Raw genomic sequence first — 12,623 nt, 5'->3', positions numbered from 1 at the left:
ATGACATGTATCACTGAAAATTACAAATTAACAACTTAAAATTTAAAAGACATACAAAAGATTTATTTAAATTTAAAGAAATAACATATGATGGGCTCCCGTAAAATCATTTAAGTATTCTACATTTTGAAAATATTTATTATCTATAGCAACATAATTATTTCTAACCATATATAATAATTTTTCAAATTAAAATCTCACTTAAATACATCCCACAAAAATCAAGTCTTCTTTTCAATTATTTTACTGGTACTCTCTCCCAACGATTCGTAACATAAATTTTTAGAAATTGGCTCAATAGTTTCCTTCCAAGCTTTCACCTTCGCTTTCATCCAAATAACTATTTTTAAATACTCATTTTCACCAAAAAAAAAAAACAAAGAGAAGAATATAAAGACTCAAAATTTGTACAAAATCATCGTGTAAGCAAAAATTTCAAATCACTAAAACTACAACAAAGGTTCATTATTGATGATCATTCAAAATTTTTAAGCATTGAATTCATCATTTGAATTTAACGTATCTATGATTAGTTCGGATCGGTTGTTTTTAAAAATAATTGGAAATAACGTTTGGTGTTTTAATCTCAATCCTAAGGGAGATTAGTTAAGTTTATAATTGATTTTAAGTGAAATGTTCTATTAAAGATTGAAGAAGATGAAGTTTTCAAAATTGTATTAAAATTGAATTAGATTTATTTCATAATTGTATTAAAATCGATCATGAATAATACATACGGCATACATATCCCATCTTAGTCATACCAATACATTTATAACACAGGACATCACTCATTTTCTTAGAGATATAAATCAAAATAATTAATAAGAGAAATATAAATTATGTCTTATAAATTTCAACGAAAGAGTTTAAATCTCAATTTTAAGAGGGTTTGGTCAAATTTAAAATTGATTTTTGGAGAAATATTTGATTGAAACTCGAAAAAGATGAAATTTACAAAAATGTACCGTGATTGTATTAAAGTTGTATTAGATATGATTCACAATTGTATTAAAATCACGAACAATACATTTATAATACATACCGCAAACTTCATTCCCCTTTTAGTGATATTCACCAAAATAATGTCGGTAACACACTTATAAAACATTTATAATATATGCATAATACATTTATAATACATGTTGCAAATATCACTCTTTTTCTTAGTGATACAAATTAAAATAATTTATAAGACATATAATACATAATTTTAATTCAGTTTATAGATCATCGTCTTGTCTTTCGCTAGTTGTGTTTTTCATGTATTCTTAATTCTCTCTTGTAATTCAACTAGTACAACTTTAATGCAAATTTAATTAATTTTGCGATTTTTTGGTTGATTTGTTACTATTGGATTACTTGTTTAATTCATTATTGATACACGTTTAATTCATTCTATAAATCATTGACTGATCTTTCAGTATTGACCTTTTTTATCGGAAAAGGATCAAAATTGCGCCTGAACTATGCGAAATAGACCACTTATACCCTCCATTACATTTTGCGATCAAAAATACCCCGTCGTTATCCTTGGTGACCACAAATACCCTCAAGAGTTAACACCCCAATTTTTTAATGACGTGGCAAGCTACATGGGACTAATCATTCCACCTAAGCATTGCCAACTAGGATTCATTACAAAAGATTAGACCTTTAGAGGCGACAATAGTCGCCACAAAAGCCCAAAAAATTGTCACTAAAAGTCTTTAACATCAAATTCTAATTTTGTGTTTTTTTCTTCATTATTTTTCAAAAAACAAAATGATATCGATTAAGTAGGAGTATGAAGACAATGTATATTTTATTTTTATGTAATATGTAAATGTATAAAATGTACAATGATGCATAATATAATAGGAGATCTGAATAGAGAAATAATTTTCATGATTTTTGGTAATAGTATTGGGTGTTTTTAATATTGACATTGCAAGTTATTTATTTTAGAAAATTAGGTTGCAATAGAAAATTAATTATCATATTTTTTTTTAAAAAAAAATAGATTTTACTACCGAATGGTTGTTGCAACCTTATATTAGTCGTCACTAAAAATCACTCATAACCTTTAGTGGCAATATTTTGGGATTTTGTGGTGACTTTGTCACCACTAAAGGTCAAGTTCTTTTGTAATGAATCTTAGTTGGCAACACTTAGGTGGAATGATTAGTCCCACGTGACTTGCCACGTACAAAAAATTGGGGTGTTAAATTTTAAGGGTATTTGTGGTCTCTTAGGATAACGACGGGGTATTTTTGATCCAAAAATATAATGAAGGGTATAAGTGGTCTATTTCGAATAGTTCAGGAGCAATTTTGACCCTTTTCTGTTTTTTTATTCATGCTTAATTCTGTCTTCTAATTCAAATTTAATATTTATATAATACACTTTCAATACAAGTTCAATTAATTTTGCAAATTATAGATTGTTTCATTATTGATACAAGTTTTATTCAATTTACAAATCATAGAATGTCTTTTCGTTTGTTACATTTTTCATTCATGTTTAATTCTCTTTTTATTCAATTTTAATATGTGTGTACATTTTTAATTCAAATTTAGTTTAATTTTGTTATTTATTATATCTCTTTATTTATTACAATAAAATTACTTATACTGATTAATTATTGATATAAAGTTTATTGAAACTAGAAATCATAAACAACTCTATTTAAGAAAGTAAAAAAAGAAAAAAGGGTGAAAAAGCATTAGAAAGAGAGGGAGAAAGAATAACCAGAAAAAGAAAAGCAAGAGAGAAAGAACGAAGGAGAAAAAAAGAAAACAAAGGGTGAAAGAGAAGAGCAAGGCGAGAGAAAAAAAAGATAAATATAATAAAAATATATAATATTATTATACTATATTGGTATAAATGATAAAATCAAAAAAATATATTTAAATAAATAATTGTTTTAAAAAAAGAAACAATTAACTAATCGCTAATAATTATATAATCAAGGGAAAAGGGTCTGATATACCCCTCAACTTTGTTATTTGGAGCTGAGATACCACTCGTTATAAAAGTGGCTCATATATGCCCTTACCGTTATACAAACGGCTCACATATACCCCTACCGTTACAAAATGACTCACATATACCCTTCATTTAACGGAAGTTAAAAAATTAGTTTTAAATTTATATTTGTTACTTCTAATTTTTTTTAAAAAATTATTTAGGGGTATATATGATTCTTCTATTAAAGTACAAGGTATATTTTAATTTTTTTCATACGTAAATTATTTTTTGACTTCTTTATTATAATTATTTGAATTTCTTAATTCTTATTTTGTTTTTGTCTTTCATTCCTTAGTTTAAAGAAAAAAAATTTAAATTATTTTTTTTGTGTGTATTATAATTTAATTTCGTATTCGAAGAAAAAATTTGGTCATCTACAATAAGTTTTACAAGAATATTAGTGAAACATAAATAAATTGATTATCAAAATAATAATTATAAATTAGTCTTTGAAACAAAAAAAAGTCAAAAAAAAATATGTTTGACGAGAATTAAATTTACTCCTAAGGGATTATATTTTTTAAGAAAAATAATAAAAATTTAGATTAAAATTATTTTTTTTTCATTTCCATTAGAGGAAAAGTGTATATGTGACCCATTTATTTACAAATAAGGATATATATGAGAGCCACTTTTATAATAAGGGATATATCAGCTTTAAATGATAAAGTTGTGGACACTTTTCCTGTGATCAAAATAGACGTGAAGAAATGGAATTTCAAATGTACAAACGCTTTTTCCTTTATCATGATTTTTAGTGGATAAGTAAGTCACGATCCCTTATCCTCTCTTCCACTTTGTTTGTCTTTTTCCTCCACCATCTCTCCCACTTATCTATCAATCAACCTCTTCACCATTAATACCCAACCAACCCATCCATCATCATACATAACTACCCCTCCCTCTCTCTCTCTCTCTCTCTGTTCCCTAATTTCTGTAAAGGGTTTCTGGTCAATTGCTTGTTGAATGGACTGTGGCCTCTCCTACACTAAAATTTCTCTTCACCAATCTTTACCTCTTACGGTGAAGACTTGCTTATCATCATCAACTTGTTTCGTTTCCAACAATTCCTCCTTCGGCACTTCTTCTGTTGGTTTTAGGAGATCCTTGTTTGTAGTGGCTACTGGTAGTAGTAGTAAGTGTGAGTTTGGTGGCTTGAACGCGCCGTTAGAACCAGCAACGCCGGCTGGGAGGTTGTTGAGCACTCTGCTACTGAATGATCGTAAGTATTTCCACGTTGCTGTTCAGAAACAGTTGGAGAAGTTGGCTAATGAACGGGATGAAGCTGTGGCTCGGATGAATCTGAGCTTGGGCACTGATGAAGCTTTTCTGCACAGGTACCTGCTTTGCCTTTTCACTGTGATTTTGCATTTTCAATACTTATAAGTTGTACGTGCTTGGTTTTATCCTTTATCACATATTTGGCTTTATTGTCTTTAATTAATAACCCTACTGCAAGAACAATGTAGGCTGTACCAATCCTCATATACTTACATGATTCATGATAATATATCTTTATGCTGATAGTTAATGGGGGGCTCCGGGTAATCTAGTGGTCAAGAACTACCAAACGGGGAATTATATTTTTATGCTGATAGTATCTAGAGGCTCCGGCCCCCAAGAGTTACTTGTACTTGTTCTTGGTGGGAAGTTAGTTGAGATGAGTGAAAGTCGGTCTAGACACCACAATCATTAAAAAAGGGGTTGACTGGGGCGTGGGACCAGGACTAAAGCTTAAACTCATGTGCCCACCAAAGCTTAAACTGATGAAAAGAGATGTAGCATTTTAAACTCTGGTCTTTATAGTTTTCTTGACTGACATGCTCTTGTTTTTTACTTCACTATCCACTGTCTCTATAGACAAGTTTAAAGATTAAAGAGTAAAGGCACTTTCAACTAACTTTTTGAAGTTCAGTTGTAGACTAGAGAAAATTCCCCTGCTTCTCTTCTCTTTAAGATTGTATCTAGAGATAGAATTGTATGTTTAGAGCCCGAATAAAGAAAAGGACTTAAATAGACTTCCTTACAGGAATCTTAGTAGGTAGTACAGTCATTGATTTTGTTTCTTAGGTACATAAAACTTCTGAGTCTCACATAAAGTGTTGGTTCTTTGTTTTGGATTACTGAGTTTAATGGTAGAGAGTAATAGGGATGATATTTACCAAATCCTTGATTTATTGGGTGTTATCATATTAAGAGGAGGATTCAACTTGATAGACTTGGACAACAGATGCTGGAGCCTGGAGCAAAGTTAGCACAAATGAAAACTCAACTGACACTAAATTAGTGAAAGGGTTGAGAGATATTTACATGTACTTTAATATTTACTTGAGGTTGACAAAACAATTTTATCACTCTCTCTCTCTCTCTCTTGATCCATAATTCACCTGTACTTGTGAAAGAAAATCCATTCAGCTCAATTCGCCTTTCATCTCCCGCCTATTCAAAGACTATCGTTTGCATTCCTTTCTTTCATCTCTACAGTTTTCCTTTCTCTCTTAAAAAATATTAAGAAGTTTATGTTATCATTATTATCTTCGTTACTAAATGGTTTTGAGATACTTAGAGTAGTTATCTTTCATTGATGTTTGCCATCAGAAAGAACAGGATGATGTTCAATAGAAATTTTCAATTACTACTATTTTGTGTCAACTAATAAATTATAATAGCATATGAGTTTCTTCGTTGGCGTGATAAAGCTCTTTTTTCCAATTCGATGAAAGACCTCTGTGTTTCTGTAAGCGTCTTCGAACTACATTACCTTTAGACTGCATTGTTTTGGCAATGCAATACATAACAGGAAGGTTCTCCTTCAGTTAGTCATTTTCCTCAATGTTAATTAATCTGTTGTTACAGATTATTTTCTTATAGGTATGGACCAGTTTGTAGCTGTCATAAGCAAAAATTTTGAGAAAGAATTTTTTTTTTTTTTGAGAAAGCTGTCATTAGCAAAGTTGTAATTGAGGATACAATAATTTGCCAATTGATTAGGCAGCCCCAGAAATATCTTGGCCTTGCATAGGGATGAAATTCTTGAAACTTGAATAGAGATTACCCAATGATGACATGAGTTGATCAATGTAATATCTGGCACCGGTATGTTAAAGTCCATTTTTTATTGCAACAACCTGTAGCTTCAGATAAGCCTATGAAATGAACATCTATCATGCAATAATACATTTCATCTCCGGTGTTTTGGAAGCTGAAAAAGCTCTATGTATATCATCTTTCAGTACGAGAACCTCAGCTAAAGATACTAAGTTTAGAATATATTGCAGCCTAGACTTATCGATGTTTGGATATACTTAATAATTTATTGTTTTCCATCTGCACTAAATATGTTTGTCGATTGATATCATTTCTTGAGCCGTTCAACTGGAAATCTTTGCTACAAGCTTGTGTCTTCCTTTATCCAACTGCATCACATGTTTTGGGAGGCATAAATACTTGAGCGATGCTGGAAGAGATAGATGCACTGATGCATTTACGTAGGGACAGAAAGAAAAATTGAACAAATTCACTCTTTTGATGACATTTTGAAAGCTTCCAACTAGTCAATGAAAGGTAAACGAAGACAGTTAATAGAAGGTAGACACCAGTCTGTGACCCAGTGTTCTTAATGGCGCTCGCCATTCGCCGAAGGCGCTATGGTGAGGCGAGGCGACCATGTAACGCCATTCCTCAGTGAGGCGTGCCGAGATCAATTAGGCGATGTGAGGCGACATAATGGCGACCTGAATGGCGCCGCCTTTTATTTTAAAATATTTAAAAAGGTCTTGACTTAATAATATTAGTCAAAATTAGGGTTTTTCCATATTTCCAGTCAGTCACGACTCGCGTTTCTTCTCCTCAACCCTGCGATCTCTTCTTCTCCTTCAGTGGACTCGCGCGAAAGGTATGACCCCTTTTCTTTCTTCTTCTCTTCATTTCTTCGTTTCTTCTGTTCAGTCCTCTTCTTCTCTTATTTTCTTCTTTTCTTCTGTTCAATTTCTTGTGAAGTGAATCTTAAATTCTGAAATCTGAAGTTCTGAAGTGCTTGCTGTCTTCACTCTTCACTGCTCGCTGCCTTCACTACTCTTTCTTTTTCCTCTGTTTTCTTCACTGCTCTGTTTTTTCCCTCTGTTTTCTTTGTTTACTGTAAAATGCTGCTGACTGCTTACCGCTTTCACTGTGTTGTCCATTATTTTTTTGAAAAAAATTGATTCTTCTATAGTAATTATTATAGTATTTCCTAATATATGTAATTGCTATTGAAATTTTGAATATTTATATGCACAATTAAATATTTTTAATTTTTGGTATTAATTGGCGCCTCGATTCAAAAAGGCGAGCGGCGAGGCATGGCGAGGCAGGCCCTTGTCGCCTTTTGTCGCCTCTCGCCGTCCAAAACACTGCTGTGACCAAAAGATTTTTACTGTCTCGCATTTCCCACATAGTCAACATCATGTCTCTTTCTTTTGTCCTCAACTTGGTAATCTGAAGAACATAACTTTTGGAAGGAGGACTGGAGGGCTTCTAGGCTAGCAAACTTCTGAAGATGGTTCAGACATGAGAGAGGAAAGTCTGTTGGTCTCGATGTTGCATAGGCCGAAAGACAAATTTGTGCAGGCCTAGGCCCAAAGCAGACAATATGGGCACCTTAGATAAATCCCACATTGGAATGTGAGCGGAAAGTAAAGAGCTTTATAAGGCATGACTCAAGCTCACATGGTATGGGGTTTTTTGGGATTTGATGTGATGTATCCTGAATGACAAATCCATGCAGGCCTAGGCCTAAAGCGGAAAATATATGCCATGGACTTAGATTGCGACACAGTTGATCTCATCTACAACAAATATCAATCTTCTGCTCTAGAAGCATGACATCCAATTAACGTGAAGATAAAAGCAGATTGATTTTAACGGGAGTCATCAGAAAAGAACTATTAAAGCCCATCTGAAGTTGATTAAAATAATTAGGAAGCTGAAATCCTCAAAAATTAGTAAGATGATACTGAAATCCAAATATCTGGTATGTGACCCGTCTAAGTCTTCCGTAGTTCTAGTGCTCAAGGGAACAACAAATCCCAAATGAGATACTTAGTAACTAAAAGTTATTTGTGCTCACCACAACTGTAAGAATATCATACATACCTTTAATAAAGCTGACGGTGTAGGAGCATAAGCTTCTTGTAGTCTCGCCAAATCATCGAATATAATTAAGTTGACCGACTTCATTTTCTTTTTTCTGTTCTCTATTAATCTGGTTGTCCAAGTTACAATTGCAAGTAGTAGTGGAATGGCATAAACTCATTCTTGAGAATGTAGTCCAGTTTAAAGGATATCTTCAGCATGAGATCCTCATTAAAAATTAGCTGCAGTAATGGAACTTAATTAATGAAGAATTTATTTTCTTTTGCATTGTATGATTTTACAAATTCAGCTGGGTTCTTCTGGTATTTTGGTGCAATTAGCTTCTTGTCCCTGTGTTTAATTTGTAGAATTTCAAAGATCCAAGTGTTTTTAAGAATTGCAGTAGTATTGAGTACGAGTGTAAGAGACGTGAAGATGAACATGAGGAACATGGGAGGAAGTAAAAATGTTGTGGCCACGGATTGGAGGACTTTGCCCTCCTCTACTTCTACTAACCAATCAGGAGAGCTTTTAAAATAACATGGAGGAGTGTTTTTGTTCAAAATTTGGTTTCCTATTCTATTTTACTTATGCAACAGCTCTTTGAGGAATGTAACTATTGTTGATATTATACAAGGAACCACCGGTGGGAGCTAGACATGGTCATTGTTTTGGTGCCTAATTCATCGGCGAAATGACTAAAATAGTAGGTCAATGTTGGTTTCTGTGCAATGATGGTAGGAATAATTGTTTGGACGACTCATTGTTAGATTACCTAATCCTTGTTCATCTTGATATAGACTATCAAAGTCTCCTGTGTCGGATTTACTGAGATTTGAATGTGATGTTATGCCAGGAGGATTGCTGAAGTAAAAGAGCTGGAGTGTCAAACTTCTGTTGAAGACATTATGTACATGCTAATATCTTACAAGTTTTCTGGAATCAGAGTGCACTTGATTCCCAGGCTTTCGAAATGCATGTATAATGGCAGGCTTGAGATATGGCCTTGCAAGGACTGGGAACTCGAGTCTATCCATAGCTGCGAAGTGCTGGAAATGGTTAGGGAACATCTTACTTCTGTTCTAGGATGGAAAGAGAAGTCAAATGTGGCAGACAATTGGACCCCTATGGAAGTACAAAAGTTCAAGCTCTGTCAAGTATATGTTGCTTCTGTTTTGTACGGATATTTTTTGAAGTCGGCTTCCTTGAGACACCATTTGGAGAAGAAACTTGATCATATCAACCCGTACCTTGATCTTGCTAGATATAACCAACTCTTACTTTCAACAATTCAGTCCTTAGGATCGGAGATTGTTCCCTTTGGTTGCATCGGTGGGACACGATCTACATCAGTGGGTCAAATACCACTTCTCCGTGAAAAAAAGCAAGACAAACTGAAGTATTATGTGATGAATTTTGACCCAGAAATGTTGCAGATGTGCGCAAAACCAAAGTCCAAGGAGGCCCTGAATCTGATTGAGAAGCATAGCTATGCACTCTTCGGTGATAAAAACACAGTTTTAGTGGCGAGTGATGATGTAATTTTGACATCATTGGCAAGTTTGAAGAGAATTGTCTTGGAGGCTATTGCTTTTGGTTCTTTCCTTTGGGATGCAGAAGAATACGTTAGGACTGTGTATAAGCTCAAAGAGAACTAACTTGGCAGTGGTGTGATTGTTTTCTATTGATGTTGGTATATATATGTACATATACTATATAGAAGCTTTCTGGTATCTGATACCAAAGGATTTGTTCTCTGGTAGTCGATGTCAGAGGATATGCATTGTAAATTTGAGTTGTATAGCACGTCATCCATATTATGTGAATAAATCATGTATGGTGTAAAGCAGTTTCATGATTTTGTCTATTAATGAGTGCCCAAACCATTTCATTTTGTCCTGTAATAGCAATATGATTCTGTACGACTACGTCAAATATTTTTGCAGGCAAAAGAAGTTGCATGAATCCCGTTGCTGGCACCACCTACTAATCCCCACTGGACTTGCTGAAGGATGAATGCCCTCATACCAGTCAACTCCTGCAGAGGGATCTCCATCCTTAATGCCATCCATCTCTTCAATAATTAAGAGTTAAGACAGTTAACTGCTCCTGCCACTGATGAAAGGTAAGTGCATTCAAGTGTTAGAGTTAACAACTAGCTGTGTTTGTTGGTTAGCAGCCAGCAGAAAAATTGTCACATTTTATAATGAGATGCTGGAGGGATGAAGAGTTGCCGATTGTGTTTGCTTTATTCCTTTTCATTTCCTACTTGGGTTTAAGGATAATGTAGGGTGTGTTTGTATCTGTCAATCCTGTTTTTTTAAAAATAATTTTCACTTATTGTTCCTACCAAGTTGAAGCAATGATATAAAAAGAGAAGGAATTTTTAGGATTAAATTGGGAGCTGCTTAGTTATAATTGCAATTAAATATTCCATCTTGCAATTGGAAGGTAACTTGTGGGCTTAAGAGTTGAAAAATGCAGTAGCGTAGGTGGTATCCGTTTTTTAAAGTCTTAATAATACCTGATGAATGCTTATTCACTTGGTCAATCTCTAAACAAAAAACCTCATATAAGTTAGTTAGAATCTTCTATACGGAATTAAACTTGAAGACTTTGTGTTGCTAAAATGTGCGGACCACTACTATCTTATTATTATTCCAATAATTTAACCGTATAAACTAATCACATGAACTCAGCCAACTTATTATCCTAACTATTTAAATCCATCAATATGTTTATTATGTTTCTTGCTTTCTCATCCTTTCCTCCTGTTTCAATGGTGCTTCTCTTCTTGAACACCGTATTCACAATGATAGCTACGTTTTTATGTTGCATCATTCACTTATTTTTCTGTACATCAGCCTGTGCATTCGTGCTGATAATTCAAGCACTTAAAATTCCTGGCGAAGTCATCCAAGCTGGATTGCTAGCCTTAGGAGATGCCATCAAGAGCTGTCTGAAATGTCTGCTGAGTCTTCTGTTACAAGTACTGAGTGACGCAGCATCTTCTCTCTTTGATCTTCTCTGGGAAAGAATCGTAGAGGGTTCGTCTGCCATGTCAACAGCCACGGAAGAAGTAATAGCGAACTTGAGAATTTTATCAGCAGAGTTGTCGAAGGATTTGGTGCAGGTTTTTGAAGGACTACAGCAGATGTTTTGTAAGATTGTGGAGTATTTGTTAAAACATTACGTGGATGCTGTAAAGTATGTCCTTCAAAATGCTTGATTAGGCTTGGTAGATACATGACAGCTAAAAAGGAACGGATGAAGTAGCTCAATTCCAAGTATTCTAGGAGAAAATGAGACTTGACCTTGTCCTGATAGATACAAAACTATTTGTCCCGACTTTATTTGTATTTTTTAAATGCTCGCAACCAGTTCAATTCTAAAGAACTATTTTATCAAATTTCTCTGACAAAAAAAATAAAATAAAAAAAATCTCAAAGCGGAAGGAGAATCATTTTTGGTCTTTTATCATACTAAATTCTGTGCGTGTATTTTACTACGGATCCATTATTGTTGAAAATTTACATGGCAATAAAATTAATTACTTTTATATATATATATATATATATAACATTGTTGGTATACAGAATAAAAAATTGGTATACAGAATAAAAAATAAAATATATAAAAATTGGAGTTTGGGCCTTGGGGAGACTTTGAGGATAATAAGATGGGAATTTTATCAAAACAGAAATATGTTAGTTTTTTGGGTGACTCAGTAACAACATTTTAATATTTAGTAAAACTAGCATGTTTTAATTAATTTAGATTATGAATACCCTTTTTTTTAATAGGATACGTATATTTATAATTAAAATTGTAGAAAAAAATGAAAATTTAAACATAAAAAAGGTAAATAGGATTAATAATCCTTCAGTTACTTTTGAAAAAGCTGAACTTTTGCCATCTTTTGAGTTTAGCGTTTCTTTTCTTCTTTGTTCTTGATATTTATAAAAAAAAATTACAAACAAAGTTGTCGCCCAATTATTAAATTGGTAAAGTCGCTTGATTAGACGATTCGAATTCGGCAAATAGAATTGAATACGGACATTCTTTGAAAAATTTTTGAATCCCACAACAACAATTTAGTCCGTGCAGTGCAATTCAATTAATTTCGAGATCAGGTATTTTTTTAAATGTTTAATATGAATATGTTGAATCTTTGTATAATTTGAATTTTTTTTGGAAGCTCGACGTAAGTTCCATTGATATCAATAGAAAATCTCTGAACAAGATAAGGAACAATCATATAATTATATCTGATTATATGATGCATACGGCTGGATATGTGTTTGATTCTGTTTAGACCCATATTTGTTATGTATTTTTTGATTATTTCTTATTTTTAACAATATAAAATTATATATGTATTGATTTTGAAACGGTTGTTAATGTGTGCATAAAGTTCTGCATTTGAGTTCATATTTACCGATTCTGGTACCCTTTGAAACGTACATTTTTGTGAATGTAGATTGGATACTATTTTGTTTTTG

The 12,623-nt window shown here is 33.0% G+C and overlaps 1 protein-coding gene across 1 annotated transcript; it reads left to right on the top strand.

Annotated features, from left to right (window-relative positions):
• Positions 1 to 3,794: 3,794 nt before the first annotated feature.
• On the top strand, positions 3,795 to 10,007 carry LOC107031309 (UV-B-induced protein At3g17800, chloroplastic). Its single transcript, XM_015232633.2, has 2 exons — positions 3,795 to 4,346; positions 8,978 to 10,007. The coding sequence occupies exons 1-2, from the start codon at positions 3,976 to 3,978 to the stop codon at positions 9,777 to 9,779; spliced, it is 1,173 nt and encodes a 390-aa protein (XP_015088119.1). The 5' UTR covers positions 3,795 to 3,975; the 3' UTR covers positions 9,780 to 10,007.
• The last annotated feature ends 2,616 nt before the right edge of the window (positions 10,008 to 12,623 follow it).

This window comes from Solanum pennellii, chromosome 9 (genome assembly GCF_001406875.1).
Source record: "Solanum pennellii chromosome 9, SPENNV200".
Taxonomy (NCBI): domain Eukaryota; kingdom Viridiplantae; phylum Streptophyta; class Magnoliopsida; order Solanales; family Solanaceae; genus Solanum; species Solanum pennellii.
Note: the sequence above shows the minus strand (reverse complement) of the source record. Positions and strands in the feature narration are given on the sequence as shown.

Bases quoted from the DNA above. Each gene is read 5' to 3' on its own strand.
- LOC107031309 (XM_015232633.2), top strand. From the start codon at position 3,976: ATGGACTGTGGCCTCTCCTACACTAAAATTTCTCTTCACCAATCTTTA. The intron at 4,347-8,977 runs GTACCTGCTTTG...ATGTTATGCCAG, and splicing joins GATGAAGCTTTTCTGCACAG to GAGGATTGCTGAAGTAAAAG.